Source organism: Symphalangus syndactylus, chromosome 13 (genome assembly GCF_028878055.3).
Source record: "Symphalangus syndactylus isolate Jambi chromosome 13, NHGRI_mSymSyn1-v2.1_pri, whole genome shotgun sequence".
NCBI lineage: Eukaryota > Metazoa > Chordata > Mammalia > Primates > Hylobatidae > Symphalangus > Symphalangus syndactylus.
Genome location: NC_072435.2, coordinates 97,922,534 through 97,945,332, shown reverse-complemented (window position 1 = coordinate 97,945,332; position 22,799 = coordinate 97,922,534). Strand labels below are relative to the sequence as shown.

The window sequence follows — 22,799 nt, the reverse complement described above, 5'->3', positions numbered from 1 at the left end:
GACGGATCACCTGAGCCCACTAGTTGAAGACCAGCCTGGGCAATATAGCAAAACCCTGTCTCTACAAAAAAAAAAAAAAAAAAAAAAATTATCAGGTCATGGTGCCATGCGCCTGTGGTCCCAGCTACTTAGGAGGCTGAGGCAGGAGGATTGTGTAAGCCTGGGAGGCAGAGGTTGCAGTGAGCTGAGATGGCACCACCGCACTCCAGCCTGGGCAACAGAGAGAGATCCTGTCCAAAAAAAAAAAAAAAACCCTCAATATCCTTAAGATAACATCATTGCTTGTTGATGGGTGAATGGTAACACCAAATTAGGAACCCAGGACTTTTAGTCTTGGCATGGTTACTTTCCAATAAAGGTGATAATACTAAGAAGAGGAAAAATGAGTTAATAATGATAATAGCAGCTAATACTTATGTAGTGCTTACCACGTGCCAGGTCTACTGTAAGCACTTTTATATATATTAATTATTTAATCTTTGATCCTATAAGGTAGATATTATTGTTACCCTAGTTTATGGATGAAGAAACTGAAACACAAGAGATTGCCACTCATACAAGTTTACATAGCTAGAAAATAGAAGAGCTATGAGTTGAGCTCAGCCCAGTATGTCTGTGATTTTACAGACTCAAAATGAATTATAAGATTTCCTAATCTTCAGTTGCTAAAACTCTGCCTTGCTCTAGAGGAGAACAAGAAAAACAATGAAAAATAAATATCTCTTTTTTACAAAAATTAACACAGAACAAACTGCAATAAAACAACAGAGGATGAACCCAGAATGTGATTGATTTTTTTTTTCTTACTAGTAAAGGATCCAGAGGCCAGAAGGTTGGATTTTTCAGGATCTCCTTTCAATCAATGAATCTGTGATAGAAGCAGATGAATCAAATCTCATCTTTGTGTGATTATAAAGCTGTCTGTGGTATTCACGCCACCAGGGGTACATAGAAGATGCCTGAGTGAGGTTTGGCAAAAGTACTAAGGGCCTGTCCACCTATAAATGCTCTTCTCAGGAAAACCAAGGTTCAAGCTCTCTGTTAGCTCAACTGGTAAGGCGTAAGATATGGAAGGTTGAGACCCAGTGTTAGAAATAGATGGATACATAAAACTTCATCGAGTTAATGTCACTTTTTCTCCCTTATTTATAGGAAGTACATTTGAAGAACGCAAGTAGAGGGAGTGCAGGAAACAAGAACTACAGAATGTAGGAAGACCCTCCCGAGGAGTGAAGAGTGACATGCCACCGCAGGATCCTTTGCTCTGCACGAGTTACCTGTTAAACTTTGGAACACCTACCAAAAAATAAGTTTGACAACATTTAAAAGATGGGCGTTTCCCCCAATGAAATACACAAGTAAACATTCCAACATTGTCTTTAGGAGTGATTTGCACCTTGCAAAAATGGTCCTGGAGTTGGTAGATTGCTGTTGATCCTTTATCAATAATGTTCTATAGAAAAGAAAAAAATATATATATATATATCTTAGTCCCTGCCTCTCAAGAGCCACAAATGCATGGGTGTTGTATAGATCCAGTTGCACTAAATTCCTCTCTGAATCTTGGCTGCTGGAGCCATTCATTCAGCAACCTTGTCTAAGTGGTTTATGAATTGTTTCCTTATTTGCACTTCTTTCTACACAACATGGGCTGTTTGTTTTACAGTGTCTGATAATCTTGTTAGTCTATACCCACCACTTCCCTTCATAACCTTTATATTTGCCAAATTTGGCCTCGTCAAAAGCAGCAGCAAGTCGTCAAGAAGCACACCAATTCTTACTCACAAGATTCCATCTGTGGCATTTGTACCAAATATAAGTTGGATGCATTTTATTTTAGACAAAGCTTTATTTTTCCACATCATGCTTACAAAAAAGAATAATGCAAATAGTTGCAACTTTGAGGCCAATCATTTTTAGGCATATGTTTTAAAAATAGAAAGTTTCTTCAACTCAAAAGAGTTCCTTCAAATGATGAGTTAATGTGCAACCTAATTAGTAACTTTCCTCTTTTTATTTTTTCCATATAGAGCACTATGTAAATTTAGCATATCAATTATACAGGATATATCAAACAGTATGTAAAACTCTGTTTTTTAGTATAATGGTGCTATTTTGTAGTTTGTTATACGAAAGAGTCTGGCCAAAACGGTAATAGGTAAAAGCAAAACAATAGGGGAAGCCTGGAGCCAAAGATGACACAAGGGGAAGGGTACTGAAAATGCCATCCATTTGGGAAAGAAGGCAAAGTCCCCCCAGTTATGCCTTCCAAGAGGAACTTCAGACACAAAAGTCCACTGATGCAAATTGGACTGGCGAGTCCAGAGAGGAAACTGTGGAATGGAAAAAGCAGAAGGCTAGGAATTTTAGCAGTCCTGGTTTCTTTTTCTCACTGAAGAAATAAACATCTGCCAGCTGTGTCATGGACTCACCACTGTGTGACCTTGGGCAAGTCACTTCACCTCTCTGTGCCTCAGTTTCCTCATCTGCAAAATGGGGGCAATATGTCATCTACCTACCTCAAAGGGGTGGTATAAGGTTTAAAAAGATAAAGATTCAGATTTTTTTTTACCCTGGGTTGCTGTAAGGGTGCAACATCAGGGCACTTGAGTTGCTGAGATGCAAGGAATTCTATAAATAACCCATTCATAGTATAGCTAGAGATTGGTGAATTGAATGCTCCTGACATCTCAGTTCTTGTCAGTGAAGCTATCCAAATAACTGGCCAACTAACTAGTTGTTAAAAGCTAATAGCGCAATCTCTTTTAAAACACTTTTCAAAATATGTGGGAAGCATTTGATTTTCAATTTGATTTTGAATTCTGCATTTGGTTTTATGAATACAAAGATAAGTGAAAAGAGAGAAGGAAAAGAAAAAGGAGAAAAACAAAGAGATTTCTACCAGTGAAAAGGGAATTAATTACTCTATTTGTTAGCACTTACTGACTCTTCTATGCAGTTACTACATATCTAGTAAAACCTCTTTTAATACTATAAATAATATTCTATTCATTTTGAAAAACACAATGATTACTTCTTTTCTAGGCAATATAAGGAAAGTGACCCAAAATTTGAAATATTAAAATAACATCTAATAAAAAGTCACGAAGTTATCTTGTTTAACAAACTTTACTCTTATTCTTAGCTGTATATACATTTTTTTAAAAGTTTGTTAAAATATGCTTGACTAGAGTTTCCAGTTGAAAGGCAAAAACTTCCATCAAAACAAGAAATTTCCCATGCCTGCTTAGAAGGGTAGCCCCTAGCTCTCTATGAATGTGTTTTATCCATTCAACTGAAAATTGGTATCAAGAAAGTCCACTGGTTAGTGTACTAGTCCATCATAGCCTAGAAAATGATCCCCATCTGTAGATCAAGATTTTCTCATTAGAACAATGAATTATCCAACATTCAGATCTTTTTATTCGCCTTAGAACTTTTTGGTTAAAAGTACCGAGGCTTGATTATTTCATGCAAATTCTGTATTTTACATTCTTGGAAAGTCTATATGAAAAACAAAAATAACATCTTCAGTTTTTCTCCCACTGGGTCACCTCAAGGATCAGATGCCAGGAAAAAAAAAAAGACTCCCTGGATCTCTGAATATATGCAAAAAGAAGGCCCCATTTAGTGGAGCCAGCACTCCTGTTCAGTCAACAAGTATTTTAACTCTCAGTCCAACATTATTTGAATTGAGCACCTCAAGCATGCTTAGCAATGTTCTAACCACTATGGACAGATGTAAAAGAAACTATACATCATTTTTGCCCTCTGCCTGTTTTCCAGACATACGGGTTCTGTGGAATAAGATACTGGACTCCTCTTCCCAAGATGGCACTTCTTTTTATTTCTTGTCCCCAGTGTGTACCTTTTAAAATTATTCCCTCTCAACAAAACTTTACAGGCAGTCTTCTGCAGACTTACGTGTTTTCTGTCATAGTTAGATGTGATAATTCTAAGAGTGTCTATGACTTATGTCCTTCACTTAATTCTATCCACAGTCAAAAATCCCCCAAGAAGGAAAGCTGAAAGATGCATTGCCATATTATCTTTCTTAACTTTTTCCAACACATAATCCTCTCCAACTGGATCATAAATAAATTGAAAATAACTCATTATACCAATTCACTATTTTATTTTTTAATGAATTAAAACTAGAAAACAAATTGATGCAAACCCTGGAAGTCAGTTGATTACTATATACTGCAGCAGAATGACTCGGATTTCATAGAACGGAGCAACAAAAATGTCACAACCAAAAACTTTACAAGCTTTGCTTCAGAATTAGATTGCTTTACAATTTTTGAATGAGGCAATTTCAAGATATTTGTAAAAGAATGGTAAACATTGGTAAGAATGAGCTTTCAACTCATAGGCGTATTTCCAATTTAATTAACCATACTTGATACTTAGGTCAAATTTCTGTTCTCTCTTCCCCAAATAATATTAAAGTATTATTTGAACTTTTTAAGATGAGGCAGTTCCCCTGAAAAAGTTAATGCAGCTCTCCATCAGAATCCATTCTAAAAGGGATATGAAAATCTCTCAACACCCACCCTACATACACAGACACACACACACACAGACACACACACACACACACATTCACCCTAAGGATCCAATGGAATACTGAAATCACTTCCTTGAAAATTTTGTTAAAAAACAAACAACAAACAAAAAGCCTGTCCTCCCTTGAGAATCCTTCCTCTCCTTGGAACGTCAATGTTTGTGTAGATGAAACCATCTCATGCTCTGTGGCTCCAGGGTTTCTGTTACTATTTTATGCACTTGGGAGAAGGCTTAGAATAAAAGATGTAGCACATTTTGCTTTCCTGTTTATTGTTTGGCCAGCTATGCCAATGTGGTGCTATTGTTTCTTTAAGAAAGTACTTGACTAAAAAAAAAAAAAGAAAAAAAGAAAAAAAAGAAAGCATAGACATATTTTTTTAAAGTATAAAAACAACAATTCTATAGATAGATGGCTTAATAAAATAGCATTAGGTCTATCTAGCCACCACCACCTTTCAACTTTTTATCACTCACAAGTAGTGTACTGTTCACCAAATTGTGAATTTGGGGGTGCAGGGGCAGGAGATGGAAATTTTTTAAAGTTAGAAGGCTCCATTGTTTTGTTGGCTCTCAAACTTAGCAAAATTAGCAGTATATTATCCAGTCTTCTGAACTTGATCAAGAGCATGGAGAATAAATACGGGAAAAAAGATCTTATAGGCAAATAGAAGAATTTAAAAGATAAGTAAGTTCCTTATTGATTTTTGTGCTCTCTGCTCTAAAACAGATATTCAGCAAGTGGAGAAAATAAGAACAAAGAGAAAAAATACATAGATTTACCTGCAAAAAATAGCTTCTGCCAAATCCCCCTTGGGTATTCTTTGGCATTTACTGGTTTATAGAAGATATTCTCCCTTCACCCAGACATCTCAAAGAGCAGTAGCTCTCATGAAAAGCAATCACTGATCTCATTTGGGAAATGTTGGAAAGTATTTCCTTATGAGATGGGGGTTATCTACTGATAAAGAATGAATTTATGAGAAATCGTTGAAAGAGATGGCTAACAATCTGTGAAGATTTTTTGTTTCTTGTTTTTTTTCTTGTTTTTTTTTTTTTTTTTTACTTTATACAGTCTTTATGAATTTGTTAATGTTCAAAATGACTTGGTTCTTTTCTTCTTTTTTTATATTGGAATGAGGAATAATAAGTTAAACCCACATAGACTTTTTAAAACTATAGGCTAGATAGAAATGTATGTTTGACTTGTTGAAGCTATAATCAGACTATTTAAAATGTTTTGCTATTTTTAATCTTAAAAGATTGTGCTAATTTATTAGAGCAGAACCTGTTTGGCTCTCCTCATAAGAAAGAATCTTTCCATTCAAATCACATGGGCTTTCCACCAATATTTTCAAAAGATAAATCTGATTTATGCAATGGCATCATTTATTTTAAAATGGAAGAATTGTGAAACTTTATGCCCCTCCCTTGCAAAGACCATAAAGTCCAGATCTGGTAGGGGGGCAACAAAAAAAGGAAAATGTTGTTGATTCTTGGTTTTGGATTTTGTTTTGTTTTCAATGCCAGTGTTTAATCCTGTAGTACATATTTGCTTATTGCTATTTTAATATTTTATAAGACCTTCCTGTTAGGTATTAGAAAGTGATACATAGATATCTTTTTTTGTGTAATTTCTATTTAAAAAAGAAAGAAGACTGTCAGAAGCTTTAAGTGCATATGGTACAGGATAAAGATATCAATTTAAATAACCAATTCCTATCTGGAAAAATGCTTTTGTTTTTTAAAGAAACCTCTCACAGATAAGACAGAGGCCCAGGGGATTTTTGAAGCTGTCTTTATTCTACTCCCATCCCAACCCAGTCCTTATTATTTTAGTATCTGCCCCAGAATTTTATAGAGGGCTGACCAAGCCGAAACTCTAGAATTAAAGGAACCTCATTGAAAACATATATTTCACGTGTTCCCTTTTTTTTTTTTTTGGTGAGATGGGGTCTCGCACTGTCCCTCAGGCTGAGAGTGCAGTGGCATGATCTCGGCTCACTGCAACCTCCGCCTCCTGGGTTTAAGCGATTCTCCTGCCTCAGCCTCCCAAGTAGCTGGGATTACAGGTGCCCACCATTATGCCCAGCTAATTTTTTGTATTTTTAGTAGAGACAGGGTTTCACCATGTTGGCCAGGTTGGTCTCAAACTCCTGACCTTGTGATGTGCCCGCCTCATCCTCCTAAAGTGCTGGGATTACAGGCATGAGCCACCATGCCCTGCCCATGTGTTCCCTCTTAATGTATGATTACATTGATCTTAAACATGGTCCTTCTCTCCTCATTCTTCAACTATCTTTGATAGGGTCTTTCAAGGGGAAAAAAATCCAAGCTTTTTTAAAATAAAAAAAAAAAAAGAGAGGACACTAAACCAAATGTTACTGCTCAACTGAAATATGAGTTAAGATGGAGATAGAGTTTCTCCTAATAACCTGAGCTGAATTACCTGTCACTTTCAAAAACATGACCTTCCACAATCCTTAGAATCTACCTTTTTTTTATATTACTGAAGCCTAAAAGTAAACATTACTCATTTTATTTTGCCCAAAATGCACTGATGTAAAGTAGGAAAAATAAAAACAGAGCTCTAAAATCCCTTTCAAGCCACTCATTGACCCCACTCACCAACTCATAGCAAAGTCACTTCTGTTAATCCCTTAATCTGATTTTGTTTAGATATTTATCTTGTACCCGCTGCTAAACACACTGCAGGAGGGACTCTGAAACCTCAAGCTGTCTACTTAACATCTTTTATCTGTGTCTGTGTATCATGAAAATGTCTATTCAAAATATCAAAACCTTTCAAATATCACGCAGCTTATATTCAGTTTACATAAAGGCCCCAAATACCATGTCAGATCTCTTTTTGATAAAAGAGTTAATGAACTATGAGAATTGGGATTACATCATGTGTTTTGCCTCATGTATTTTTATCACTCTTATAGGCCAAGTGTGATAAATAAACTTACAGACACTGAATTAATTTCCCCTGCTACTTTGAAACCAGAAAATAATGACTGGCCATTCGTTACATCTGTCTTAGTTGAAAAGCATATTTTTTATTAAATTAATTCTGATTGTATTTGAAATTATTATTCAATTCACTTATGGCAGAGGAATATCAATCCTAATGACTTCTATAAATGTAACTAATTGAATCATTATCTTACATTTACTGTTTAATAAGCATATTTTGAAAATGTATGGCTAGAGTGTCATAATAAAATGGTATATCTTTCTTTAGTAATTACATTAAAATTAGTCATGTTTGATTAATTAGTTCTTTTGGATAATGTTGGTGTAATGCGTCATTCCTTAAGAATTCTACTGTTACATAGTGTTTTTATTAAGGTCATTGCAACAAATAAACATGAAAACATACCCAGAAAAATAAAACTAATCATACACAAAAATGAAGATATCTCATAGAATTTACAGATTCTATTTAAAAGTAAATATATTTCAAAGGACTTGCAAAAGCTATGTAAGAGATGTATGAATTGTACAATATATGCATTAACAATAAAGCAGTTGTACATAAAATCCCCTCACTGTCACCCAACAGTGACTTATAATCCCTGACACAAAGTGGTTGGGAAAATATTCTATTGCCAGAAGGTTCAAACGTATCAAATAAGGCACATAATATATAAATGGCATCTAATACATTCCCATACCAAGAGATTTATAAGAATGTGATCTCTCAGCATTCAGTTTTTGTTTCAATAAATCGTTTCAATTTTTTACTGAATAGATACTGTGAATATCAAACTCACAACAGCATTTATACAACTACAAGGTATAAAGATTGGTAATGTCCCTCTTGTTTAAAAGCATCTCATTTCATTTTTTAAAAATTCATTAACTATTTGGAAAGTTACCCAAATATAAAAAAGTCTCACAAGTTTTATACTTAGGTTTAAGGAAATTATAGTAAAGTTTTCTTTAATATTTTCTCACTTGCCATTGGTGTCCATCTCACGTTCATTCCCACCTTTGCTCCCTCAAAATGTCCAAGAATCTCCTTGGGACTAACATTGTGGGGGCCCCTTCTTCCTCCAAATGTCTTGTTCATGCTCTTAGCATTTTGCCTCCTGTAGTCATGGTGTTCTGTATTACTTCTCTCCCCACTTCACTCCAGACAATCCCTCTCTCCTTTCATTCACACTAGGGTGACCTAGCCACAGCCTTTCACTAAAGATTTTGTAGACAATGAAAAGGGGATGAGTTAAGCACAAGACAGAAAATACCTTCCACTTCAATGGCAAACATCACTATTACCACGAATCCAAGGAATTTCTGGCTGCTCATGTGCCTCCTGTCATCTTAGCAAGATCTTTTCCACTCTTCTGCAAACTCTCCCAGGAATCACTTTCTATCAAACCCTTTATCCCTTCCTTTGGAAAGAACTTATAAGAAAATTATATTGTATTCTTATGCAGGGCAATCTTCTCCCATCACAGCTTTGCCGGTGGTGGGGGTGGGGGCAGGGCTGGCTCACCTTTTATTACTGAATATGTACAAAACGTGTTCTTTCCTTAAAGGAAAAAACAGTTCTATCCCTAAGAGGAATTCTATCTTCCTTCCAGGTCATCTACATCAAATAACAGCCTCTTTTTTTAAAAGAACATCTTTTTCTTCTGTAAGATCTTTTTGCAGATAATTACCACCACTCCAACAATAATGGTGGTTAATATTTACTGAGCACTTACTGTGAGTCAGTCATTATGCCAAGCGGTTTACCTATATTATCTCATTCATCCTCCCAACAAGCCTATGCATCAGGCACTATTATAAACACTGACTGATAAGGAAATGGAGGCTCAAAGACATTACGTAGTTTACTGAAGGTCACAGATCAGCAGAGAAGGCTTGAATCTGGGTCTGAGGACATCAAATGTGGGTCTAAAGACATTTGCTTTTACTACCCCACCACTTATACCGAATCCAGGCATGAGGACAGCTCAGAATACTGACTGATACTTTCTTGTTCAAAATTGGCTTTACACGCTACAGGCAGACACATGGTGCTAATGGCACCTTTGAGTGATGACCTATTATTGAGTATGATATTATCAGGATAAAGAAGCACTTCTGCACGGTAACCAATGTATCTAATAATGTGTCATTCCCCACTGCCGTTCTTCCACGTGTGCACATCAGTTCTGGATAGTGCTTCATGCTATGTAGGTAACACCCAGGGATATAGAGCCAATCTTGGGATACCTCCATGAGGAAGGTTATGTGTTGGCTCTTATACAGTCCAGGAATAAACATTCCCACCTAAGTGAAACTGGAAGCTGATTATACAGAATCTTACCAAGACCTCTGGCAACAATCCACCTATTTTTCTCTTGACAGCTTACCGAAGTTAGTGTAGACTCAAGTCCTATGGTTGAATCAGGGCTTCTGGAGAAAAACTGCGGACTTAGAGCCTAGAGTTCCATGAGATGAATATTCCCATATCCCTGCCCTCCAAAGTGGTCTTAGACAGCCCACACAAGCATTCCCAGTGGGTGGAGTGGTGCTGGTCCTAGATAATTTGGGAGACATTTGGCACTGTTGCAATGACTGGGGAGAGTATTTCTGACATTTATTGGGTATGAACCAGGTCTCCAGACATTTCAAGTAGGAGATAATCCTGTTTATAATCACCTAAGTCCAGAATATAACTCCAATTTATTTATAAACTCAAAGTGTTTTTGCACAATTTTAACATAAACCGACTTCTTCAGGGATGCAATTACCATACAAATTAAGAAAAGGTAGAACTTTACCAAGTCTTTTTCACTGTTTTAGAAAATCACATCATCAGTGGCAATGCTAATTGTGCTGTTTGAATCTTTCCACTCCACATCTGCATCAGTCCGCACGTGCAGCTGTCCCATGCATGATTCTCCACAAGTATAAACATCCGACCACTTCCGTGTGTTTTCTAGGAGAGTTGTGCCTAAGCATTCTATCTTGTAATGCATGTTATTTTATTACAAACTCTTTTCCTTTTATTTCTCCTTTATGTACAGTTCAGGCATCATTTTGCTTTTTGTTAAAATTGTTTATGTTGATATTATCTGTGAATTTCACTTAGGGACATTAAAGGGTAGATCATAAAATATATGTTATAAAAAGGAGAGCTTTGGGTCTGATAAGGTTGAAACTGCTGGGCTATACCCATCCATTATGAGCCTCCCCGAGTCATAGTGACAGATGGATGGCAGAGCCTTCGCCCCCTTCCCAGTGAAGCATTCTAAGTGTAAAGCTCAGCTGAAAGCTGGTATCTTCCTCACCTGTTTATGGATAGAGATTAAACCTCTGGGATCCCATAAAGGATAATGGTTATAGTTAATACAACATCTGGTTTCTAAATGTTCTTTTCTTCACCCTGTGATGGAATGAGATGGCTTGTAAAAGAATAAAGCAATCACTAAAAACAGGAGCAGATGTAAATTGGATTTGAGACAATTGCAACAGTACATCAGAAGTAAAATTTGACCTTGAACTACAAGTAAGGTAGGAAATGTGGCCTGGTAGGGAGGTTTCTCTTTTAAGGGGAGATTTAAAAACTGAGTAACTGTGCTATAATTTTCTAACTCCACCTCACTTATTTAATTCAGTGTTTCCTGCTTAGGTCCAAACCTCCTTCAGAAAGAACCCTGAGTAGGGTCTCTCCCTTCAAATGGACATGTAGGGGATAACAGGGATCATAGAAATGTCCCTATACATGTGCTATGGCTGAACCTATCACTCCACCCCATGAATATGGAACTGTCTTTCCCAACCCCAAATCTCTAAAAGGGAAACAGAGGCGGGAGGTGATTGTTCCTGGAGAGAGGGAAGGAGACAACAGTAAGAAAGAAACACGACCCAGGATCGTGCTTCTCCATCCTATTTAGTTCAGAGCTTCAAATTCAGCCACCCTTATACGATCTAAAATATTCAAAAATAAGGCTACCCCAGAGCCAAATTTCTTTTTATTTCTTCTGCCTCACTCTGCTTTAAAGATGAATTGGAAATAGAGACATCCTCATCTCTCAACTATCACTAAGTAGATTCTCTTAGATAGTTAATATTGAAAAGTGTCCTCTGGTATCTCTAGACCTCACTGCTATAGTGAAAGGTACAGTGGAATAATTTAATATAGATTTGTGCTAGAATGTGCTGGCTGATTACTTGTTTGCTCTCATATCCATTTCCCAACATTCCCTTGATTTGCTCATTTTCACAAGGAGCTACATTTTTCAGCACCTATGAGCTCTGGTTTCTGGGTAAGTTTGGCCAATAGAAGGCATTAGCAAAAGACAAAAGACAAGAAGAAGGGAGAAGCCAGGTATTATCCCCCTTTTCTCTTTGCCTCCAACAGCATCTTCAGCAGTACTTGCAGCTCTTGGCTCCATAACCCCTTCCTCCCAGTGCAAGCAGCATTCTGTTCCCCTAGTGGACCTAGATCCATGCAGATGGTTTTTCCCCTCTCTGAGTATCTCTAGCCATAGGGATGGTAGTGATTCTAGGATGTTGTTTTTTCTGGGTTGACTCCCCTCCCTTATTTAGCTACTTATCTCTTCCACCACCTGTATTAAATCCCCTCTGTTGGTTGTGCACAGTGGCTCACACCTGTAATCCCAGCACCTTTGGGGGTCAAGGCAGGAGGATCACTTGATTCCAGGAGTTGGAGACCAGCATGGGTAACAGAGTGAGACCTTATCTCTCCTAAAAATATAAATAAATAAATAAATAAATAAATAAATAAATAAATAAATAAAAAGCTGGGTGTGATGGTGCGCCCCTGTAGTCCCAGCTACTCAAGAGGCTAAGGTGGGAGGATCACTTGATCCCAGGAGGTCAAGGCTGCAATGAGCCGTGATCACGCCACTGCATTCCAGCTCAGACTAGGCAAGATGGTTTACTGCACAGAGCGAGATGTCTAAAAAAAAAAAAAAAGAAAAAAAACAATCCTCTCTGTTTAAAATGCCTGGTCTAGAAGGGTTTCTGCTCTCCTTACTAGGCCCTAACTAGTACAAACAGGAATTATATAGCAGTAAGAAACAAGTGCTGAAATCAGGCAGATGTGGGCTTGTGTCATGCTCTAATATGTGCTTTGGACAAATTAAAATGACTTCTGTGGGGTTTAGTTTCCTCTTATTTTGATAATAACAGCAATATCTGCCTCAAATTAGTATTTGAGGATTAAACATTATCATACAATAGTTCCTAAACTTCTGGATTTCTCAAAACAGTGAAATTTCTAAAAATAAAACTAGAAATTGAGAAAAATCAACCTAAGGTGTCAAAATCTTTATTTGCCTAAAATAAGGAAATAAAAAATCATCTATCATCACCATTGTATCACTGAAAATGAATTAATTTTTTAAAAACATGGCAAGAATATGATCTAAGAAAAAAGGGCAGATTCTTTAATTGCGTAAATTAAGCTTTATAGAAAATTCATCATTAATTTAATTTTTTTTCATCTTTTTAATTTTTCTGTGGCTAGATGAAACCACTGGCATAGTCCAGCACTAGTCTGCTTATCAGCTCTTGTTTTGTGTGGTCTCTGGTATTTTTACTATTACTTTTATTATCATTACTCCTGCTGTTATTAAGAATGAGAGTATTAATTAAGGATCTAAGATAGCCAAAGTAGAATTCTCTCCATTGGCTTTGTCACATCATTTTCTTTTTTTTATTTTTTAATTATATTTTAATTTCTGGGGTACGTGTGCAGAACGTGCAGGCTTGTTACATAGGTATACACGTGCCATGGTGGTTTACTGCACCCATCAACCCATCATCTACATTAGGTATTTCTCCTAATGCTGTCCCTCCCCTAGCCCCCCACCCCTTGACAGGCCCCGGTGTGTGTCACTCTGTTTTCTATATATACTCTTAACTCATGGCCTCAACATTTCTGACATTGACCACATTTCCCCCTAATTTGACTCTGACCAGAAACATCAGGTAAAAAGTGCTAGTGCAGATCCTTGCACCACAATGCAGATGTAAAAATTTCAAGTCTAGCATTTTCTTACTGTGTCATAATTCTTTATCTTTCTTCACTCCAGCCCAGCCCAGCCAGCAGACATACAAAGTTTTCATGTAATAATTTTTAACTACTTATTTGATATTTTCAGGTTGTCCCTTTATAATGTTAAAATAATTTATCCTCAATGTAATCAATTCGAAGGAACAATGCAAATAAGTATGTTGCTTGTCTGTGTACAAACCAAACACTAAGAATTTTTCCACCAGTTTTGCTGGATTAATCAGCATATAATTTTATTCTGCCTTTTACTTTTAGTCATATTTATTCCATAGCATATTCTTTTAAGACATCACTATTATTCTTAGAAATCAATGAAATAAGATTTGATGGTCTGATCTCTTACTTCTCAGCCTTCAAAATTTTCCATAATGCCAAATAAGAGAAATATCCCTGGTGTAGCAATCTCTAATTCCCTGAAAGAGAAGTGAACTTGAAAAGAATTTTCAAGTCCTTTTTAAGCCATGAAGATTTATTTTGAATCTTTCAGTGTGTGCATAGCATTATTCCAAGTCCTCTTCAGGGTCACTCTTGTAGGACCCAGGGTATATCTGTTAACTGAAAAAGCAATTTGAGAACCTCTAAGACTGATTTTTGAAAATGCAGTATCCACAAAAACAGATTTTAGATGCCATCCCAGCAGGTGCTGGTAACTCTGTACTTGTGTGAAAGATGCCTTCTGTGGGTTTGTTTAGGAGCTGTTTTATGGATACCAGCATTCTTCTCAAGAACACTGAGCATTCTATGCTGTATCCTTGTATGACCACTTCACAAGAATTCTGTGTTGACTTGTATGTCCCAGTAAAAGTATGAAGCAAGCAAAAGCAGTCTGATAAGGAAAATCTGTTGGGGAAAGGTTTGCTTAGAGAGTCTTTTGGGCACATTCATGCTCTCTAGAACTTTTTTGTATAACACTGGTAAGCCAATTCTCAAAGCCAAACTGATAATACTCCAATGCTTACAAGTAGACACTTGTACAAAAGAACTATACGCTCCTGGATGCTCACACTGCCCTTTGCTTGAGAACTAAATGAACACAGGAATGCAGATGCAGGCAGACATGAGCATGACAGTTTCATGTGCATTTGTTCATGGTGTTGTCTCTGAAAAGGTGATCTCTGTCCCAAGAGTTGAGGAAGGAGGGCAGACAAAACTTTCTGAAGAAGCAACCTAGATAAACCCACTTGGAGTTATTCTTCCAGTAGTTTAAATAGATTGCACACACAACTGCTCACACTTTCTCACTGGGCCCCCTTGGGACCAATGCTAGATAGTTTTGAGACAAGCAGACAGGATTAGGGGTCAAGTCTGTGAACCATGGAATGCAATTTTCCTCTCCATGAAACTAACTGGCCCTTTTGGGGATCAAACCTATGACCTTGAGCTTGTTAGCACTCTACTCCAACTATGCCCAAAACAAATACAGGTCTGAAGCCAGAGGACTCCAAACCACACATAAAAATGTAATCAACAGAGCCACAAGGAAACACATAAAGTAAACACTTTCCATATAGGCAAAAAGAACAGAAGATTTGGAAAGAGCCTACATTCTCTGAATCCCTTAGTCATCTGAAGGCTTACTGGAAATTTCCACGTGGATATCTTCCAACACTTTGACTTCAACCCATTTTCCTCTCTCAGTCTCCACCTCTAAAAGCAATTTGCTATTTGGAACTTTCTGTCTATGGCACCATAATTCAGTCAACCAAGTTCAGAACCTTGGAGTTTTCCTCAGCAACACATTCAAACATCCAATGCTCATTAGGTCATCCTTCAAGGTCATTTATGCTAAATAACAGCCTCTTTTTAAAAATAGAGATCAAAATACGCTAAGGCCATTATTCAAACATCTCTTATATCTCTCCTCCTGCCTACCTCCAAAGGCATTACTCTTATTAGTCCAACCCTTATTGCCTTCTGGACAATAGCAATGGCTGCTCACCAGTACTCCTCTCTCAATACACTTGATATAGCATTTTTAAAGTTTTGCTTGGCATACCTCATGAAAAACTTCAGTGGCCACCATTTTCAATTTGATATCTTTCTTTTTCTTAATAGCTATTGCAACTAAAATATTCACATGCACCACACCTTTGCATAAGTCATTCACCCTACTTGGAAAGCTTCCCCTTGCTCCCCAAATATTCAAAGGCTAGCCATCATTTAAGGCATAGACCATGTTTCAATTCTGTATTTCTAGGCTCCTCCAAAATCAATGACTGTTTCTCTCTGTTGAACTCCTGGACCCAACCTTAGCAATATCATTCATTAGGAATCTAATTCTCTATGAATCTATCATTAGTACATTTTTCCTCTATGTAATGGTTCTTTAGCCATCATAATGTAAATTTTCTTAAGGTAGAGTTTAGGCTTTTATCTCACAGGCACTTACTGAGCACTAATGTGTGAGAGATGTTATTCTGGAAATATAATTGTGAGCAAAACAGATTTACATTATGGTAATGAGATGGACAATAAACAGATACATGAACAAGATGCTTGCAAATAGTAGAATTAAAAAACCAAGAGGTCAATATGTTAAAAACATGCATTGAATCACTATTACTAATTCACCTCTTCTCAGGGGCTGGGCAGTCTAATGGAAAAACCAAACCTTTGCAAAATGAATTGTTCCCCCAATCTGTCTTAGGTTCCCTTCACTTTCAGTATTCTCTCTCTTGCAAAGTTCATCCTATTACCTGGTTTCCTCTTCCATACAGGTGATTTTAGATTGATGTCTCTCTTTTGAAGTGTAGTTATCATAATCTACTGCCTGACAATCACCTCCACCTAGAATTATACTGTCCAATACAGTAGCTAGTGAGCACTCGAGATATGGCTAGTACAAATTGGGATGTGCTGTGGGTATAAAATACATATGGGATTTCAAAAACTTAGCCTGAAAAAAAGAATATAACATAATCAATATTTTATGGCAATTACATATTGGAATGAAAGTATTTTGGCTATATTAGGTTAAATAAAATATATTACTAAAATTAGTTTCATTCTACTTTTTTTAATGTGGCTACTAGGAAAATTTAAATGACCCATGGCTTACATTTGTGGTTGTCATATGTCTGTTGGACAGTACTGACCTAGATCTACCAACCACTCAGATATGGAGCACTTACTGCATGCCATGATTCTACTTGGTGCCTAACTTCTTATACTGTCAGTACTTCAATCTGGTGAGTCTAAACTGAATATGCTCCTTCCCCTTTCTCATCCCAAGGTTACTCTACACTTCCACTTTGCCACTTTCATCAGTTACTGTGTTCCAACTTTCCAGAGTTAGAAAGTCAGACATCTTTATCTTTTCTCACAGTGCATCATTTGCCAGGTCCTGTGCAGTTCCCTCAATAAGGTCCTCTCTGTTTTCTCTCTCCCCACTATTCTCATGCCACTGACATCTCTCAATGGACAACTTAATAGGCTCCCTGCCTCCTTCTCTTCCCACTCCAGTCTAATCTATATGCTACTGCCACATCAATCTTCCTAATCCACCAAAGTGATGTCAGAATAAAAGAATGGTGCATTTGAAGGGGACTTCCAAATCTCTGTAGGCTCCTTTCAAAATGAGATGAATAGATAAGATGTACAGGGGAAGTACTGCCTGTTTGCCACTGACTATTAATAGCTCACATGTATAATCATGTGAAATCATTCCAATAATATTATGAGAGAGGTCTTATTTTTATTATACCCATTTTGCAAATGGGAATCCCAAGACCCAGGGAGATTAAGTAACATACACCAAGGTATGTTAACATTATTTGTGAGCCCAGGTCTATTTGCCTCCAGAGGTGTTGCTCTTAAATTCTGTGTTATATTATTAAAGTAATTGGGGAAAGTCTTCATAGTCCTCTCCCCACAAAACTTGCATCTTTCTAGATCAGTAAGTTCATCCTATGTCAGGTCAAAAGTCCTATTCATCCTATGTCAAGTCAAAAGTCGAAGTCATTTTTGATGCTGTTCTTTCTATCACACTCCAAATGAAATCCATCAGCAAATCTCATAATCACTCTCCTAAAAACATACACCAAATCTTCATACATACACTGTCATCACAAGCCCTGCCACTGCTCACTTAAAATGTAATTTGGTTACTTAATGCTGTAGTGGGTTGAACTGTATCCCTCAAAAAGATATATTTGAGCCTTACCGCCCACACACACACACTTATTAATGTGACCTTGTTTGGAAATAGAGTCTTTGCAGATGTGGTTAGTTAAGAATCCCATGACTGAATCATTCTTGATCTAGGGTGGATCCTAAATCCAATAAATGGTGTCTTTCTAAGAGCAAGGAGAGGGCGATTTGGACAGAGACACTGATACATGGGGAAAGGCCATGTGAAGAGGGAGGCAGAGACTGGAGTTGTGCTTCCACAAGCCAAGGAATGCCAGAAGCCACCAGAGCTGGAAGAGGCAAGGAAGGATTCTCCTCTAGAGCTTTCAGAGAGAGAGTGTGGTCCTGCTGACACCTTGATGTCTTACTTCTGGCCTCCAGAATTGTGAGAGAATACATTTCTATTGGCTTAAGCACTCTGTTTGTGGTAGTATGTTGTGGCATCCCTAGAAAAATAATACTCCGTCCTTTCATCTTCTACAGTCTGTTCTTAACACAGGAACTTCCGGTTTCCGGTCTTGCAGGTAAGGAGCTTAGAAGTCAAAACTCCATTCTCAAAACAAGTAAAAAGCTGAACAGAATGAACAATCAACAACTCTTTTTGGATCCATAAGAGAGGGGAAGACACAAGGCAAACTGCTATCCACAAGACTGGAGACAGACAGACAAATACAGGGAATCATGGCTTCCCAGGACAGGCTCATGAGCAGAAACTGCCATGGGAACTAGTGCTGTGGAGGAACATCTGAACTGTAATTGACTAATTACTGGGGACTCAGTGCTGACAAGCCAGAGAATTAAAAACTTTAGGGGTCTCAGGAGCTCAACCAAGTCCCCACAGTAAGCCTAAGAGAAAAATCCTCTCATGTTTCCATCAGGGGGAGAGTAAAGGGAACCATTTTGAAATAGGCCAGGGAATTCTGTTCTTAACAAGATCTTCCCCAGAATAAACTAATTAATCAGAGTCTAACCTCCTAGGGTATCATCAGAAACTAACTGACCTGGGGGAAAGGAAATACCCAACTCCATCCCACTCTAGCCATTCTGTTCCACCTAAAAGGGAAGAAAAAACTGAGAAATACTTCTGAAGTTCACAGTTCAAAGGCATAGACTCACTAAAGGACTGAGACTTAAGTATATGACTATAGATTGCTTGCCTGCTTCCCACAGCTTACCCCACATTACAAGGGACTTACTTACCTGATACATCACATCCAACTGCCAAAAAATTATAAACCATACCAAAAGACAAAAACATCATTTGAAAAGACAGAGCAAGCATCAGAACCAAATATGGCAGGGATATTGGAATTATCAGACCAGGAATTTAAAACAACTGTGATTAATATGCCAAGGGGTCTAATGGATAAAGTAGATAGCTTGCAAGAACACATGGACAATGTAAGCAAATGGATGGAAATCCTAAGAAAGAATGAAATAGAAATGCTAGACATCAAAAACACCGTAACAGAAATAAAGAATGACTTTGATGGGCTTCTTAATAGACTGGACACAGTTGAGGAAAGAATCTCTGAGCATGAGGATATAGCAGTAGAAACTTAAAAAAACTGAAAAGCGAAGAGAACAAATACTGGGGACAAAAACAGTACAAAATATCCAGGAACTGTAGGACAACTACAAATGGTGTAACATATGTACAATAGGAACACCAGAAGGAGAAGAGAAAAAAGCAAAAGAAATATTTGAAATAATAATGGCTGGGAATTTCCCCAAATTAATGTCAGGACAACAAAGTGTTGCAAGAAGCCAGTTAGTGTTCTACTGCATTGAAAGGTAATAAAATATTCAGTAAGGTATTTTATAATGTAAAGGATATTTGTGCTTTTCTTGAGTAGTTTTGGTGAATTAGAACAAACATCACATTGAAGCTGAAGTAAAGAATGAGTGAGAGGTGTGGAAATGAAGAAAAAAATATGTAGAAGACTTTTAAAAAGAATACTGACCAGGAAGAATCAGAGAAACAGGGCTGTGGAATTAAGAGGTTTTTTTTAATGGAAGATGCTAGAAAAGGTATTGATGCTAACAGAAATGACAAAGCAGAATGACAAACCCACAACCAACATAATATTGAATAGGGAAAAGTTGAAAGCATTCCCTCTGAGAACTGGAACAAGACAAGGATGCCCACTCTCACCACTCTTCTTCAACATAGTACTGGAAGTCCTAGCTAGAGCAATCAGACAAGATAAAGAAATAAAGGGCATCCAAATCAGTAAAGAGGAAGTCAAACTGTCGCTGTTTGCTGATGATATGATTGTTTACCTAGAAAACCCTAAAGACTCTGCCAGAAAGATCCCAGAACTGATAAAAGAATTCAGCAAAGCTTCTGGATGTGAAATTAATATGCACAAATCAGCAGCTCTTCTATACACCAACAGCGACCAAGCTGAGAATCAAATCAATAACTCAGCCCCTTTTACAATAGCTGCAAAAATAAAATAAAATACTTAGGAATACACCTAACCAAGGAGGTGAAAGACCTTACAAGGAAAACTATAAAACACTGCTGAAAGAAATCATAGAAGACAAAAACAAATTGAACAAATCCCATGTTCATGGATGGGTAGCATCAATATTATGAAAATGACCATATTGCAAAGAGGAATCTGCAAATTCAATGCAATCCCCATCAAAATACCACCATCATTCTTCACAGAACTAGAAAAAATAATCCTAAAATTCGTATGGAAACAAAAAGAGCCCGCATAGCCAATGCAAGACTAAGCAAAAAGAACAAATCTGGAGGCATCACATTACCTGATTTCAAACTATACTATAAGGCCATAATCACCAAAACAGCATGGTACCGGTATAAAAATAGGCACCTAGACTGATGGAATAGAATAGAGAACCCAGAAATAAACCCAAATACTTACAGCCAACTGATCTTAAGACAAAGCAAACAAAAACATAAAGTGGGGAAAAGACACCCTATTCAACAAATGGTGCTGAGATAATTGGCAAGCCACATGTAGGAGAATGAAACTGGATCCTCATCTCTCACCTTATACAAAAATCAACTCAAGATGGATCAAGGACTTAAATGTAAGACCTGAAACTATAAAAATTTCAGAAGATAACATAAGAAAAACCCCTCTATAGTCAAGGATTTAATGACCAAGAACCCAAAAGCAAATGCAATAAAAACAAAGATAAACAGCTTGGACTTAATTAAACTAAAGAGCTTTCACATGGCAAAAGGAACAGTCAGCAGAGTAAACAGACAACCCACAGAGTGGGAGAAAATCACAATCTATACATCTTCAAAAGAAGATATAGAAATGGCCAACAAACATGAAAAAATGCTCAATGTCACTAATGACCAGGGAAATGCAAATCAAAACCAAAATGTGTTACCACCTTACTCTTTCAAGAATGGCCATAATCAAAATATCAAAAAATAATAGATGTTGTCATGGATGCAGTGAAAAGGGAACACTTCTAAACTGCTTGTGGGAATGTAAACTAGTACAACCACTATGGAAAACACTGTGGAGATTATCTGAAGAATTAAAAGTAGAACTTACCATTTGATCCAGCAATCCCACTACTGGGTAACTATCCAGAGGGAAAGAAGTCATGTACAAAAAAGATACTAGCACGTGTACATTTATAGCAGCACAATTCACAATTGCAAACATGTGGAACCAACCCAAATGCTCATCAATCGAGTAGATAAAGAAACTATGATATATATATATATATATATATATATATATATATATATATATGTATGTATTATGTGTATTATATATATGTGTGTATATATATATAAATGTAAATGATAGAATGCTACTCAGCCATAAATAAGGAATGAATTAATGGCATTCACAGCAACCTGGATAGGATTAGAGACAATTATTCTAACTGAAATAATTCAGGAATGGAAAACCAAACACTATATATTCTCACTTATAAGTGGGAGCTAAGCTGTGAGGATGCAAAGGCATAAGAATGACACGATGGACTTTGGGGACTCAGGGGGAAAGGGTGGGAAGGGGGTGAGGGATAAAAGACTACAAATTGGGTTCAGTGTGTACTGCTCAGGTGATGGGTGCACCAAAATCTCACAAATCACCACTAAAGAACTTACTCATGTAACCAAATGCCACTTGTTCCCCAAAAAACCTATGGAAATTTAAAAAAATGATCCAGTATAAAGTTAGAGGCTAAAGGTAAAAAAAGAAAGAAAAGAGAAAACTTGAAGAATGAAGTCCTTGAGAAGATGAGAAGGCATAAAATCCAGAATCTTGCAGGAGAAATGCTACTTCCTTGATGATAACGGCGGGGCGAGAAGAAGAAAAAAAAGTGCAGCTGCAAGTAGGTTTATAGACTTAGCAGAAAAAGTAGGGTGTGCCTATTTGATAATGTCGACCTTCTCCATGAGGTAGAATTCAAGGCCATCACTCAAAGTGAGGATAATGTCGAAGAAGTGGGCTGGAGGGTAGAAGTTTGAAGTGAGTGGTGAGTGTAAAAGGTATAAAATGTTCATTTTGGGGCAGGCATGATGGCTCATGCCCGGAATTCCAGCACTTTGAGAGGTAGAGGGGGGTGGATCGCTTGAGCCCAGGAGTTTGAGACCAGCCCAGGCAACATGGTGAAACCCTGTCTCTTAAAAAAAATTACAAAAAATTAGTCAGATGTGGCGGCACATACCTGTGCTCCAAGCTTCTTGGGAGGTTGAGGCAGGAGGATCTATCGAGCCCGAGAAGCCAAGGCTGCAATGAGCGATTATGACACCACTGCACCTGGCCAATGGAGTGGGACCCTGTCTGAGAAAAAAAAAAAAAAAATGCTCATTGTGGCAGGCAAGACAACTTTAGTAGAAAGCTACATCAACAGAGAAGGTCCTTTTGAAGTTCTGAATTACAAATATCTAGTGACACTTTATCCCCAATATGACTTTCACTATGGCCCCAGGTTGAATGTACAAAGGAGAAAAGTCAAAGTCTTTGCTAAATGCAACATTAAGTTTTACTTTCTTTCAACCTTCAATAAATTCCCTGCAGTCAATCAAAAAGTGTATACTCCATCTGGTATT

At 37.3% G+C, this 22,799-nt stretch overlaps 1 protein-coding gene and 1 long non-coding RNA gene across 5 annotated transcripts in view; one reads left to right on the top strand and one right to left on the bottom strand.

Moving 5' to 3' along the window:
- Positions 1-4,118, top strand: part of IGF1 (insulin like growth factor 1) — a 79,183-nt gene extending 75,065 nt beyond the window's left edge. For 2 of the 4 annotated variants that reach the window (XM_055236019.2, XM_063614338.1), the window contains one exon: positions 1,153-4,118. In XM_055236019.2, the coding sequence (XP_055091994.1) occupies positions 1,153-1,212 (60 nt within the window). In that variant the 3' untranslated portion in view covers positions 1,213-4,118. The remainder of the gene's footprint in view (positions 1-1,152) is intronic. The other 2 variants (XM_055236018.2, XM_055236017.2) reach the window with 1 other exon arrangement.
- Positions 4,119-5,753: 1,635 nt separating this feature from the next.
- The window catches only part of LOC129459358 (uncharacterized), a 129,711-nt gene continuing 112,665 nt past the window's right edge, over positions 5,754-22,799 (bottom strand). The window contains exons 7-9 of the long non-coding RNA XR_010114924.1: positions 22,415-22,530; positions 12,181-12,276; positions 5,754-10,951 (exon numbers count right to left, since the gene is read on the bottom strand). This is a non-coding gene — a long non-coding RNA (uncharacterized lncRNA). The remainder of the gene's footprint in view (positions 10,952-12,180; positions 12,277-22,414; positions 22,531-22,799) is intronic.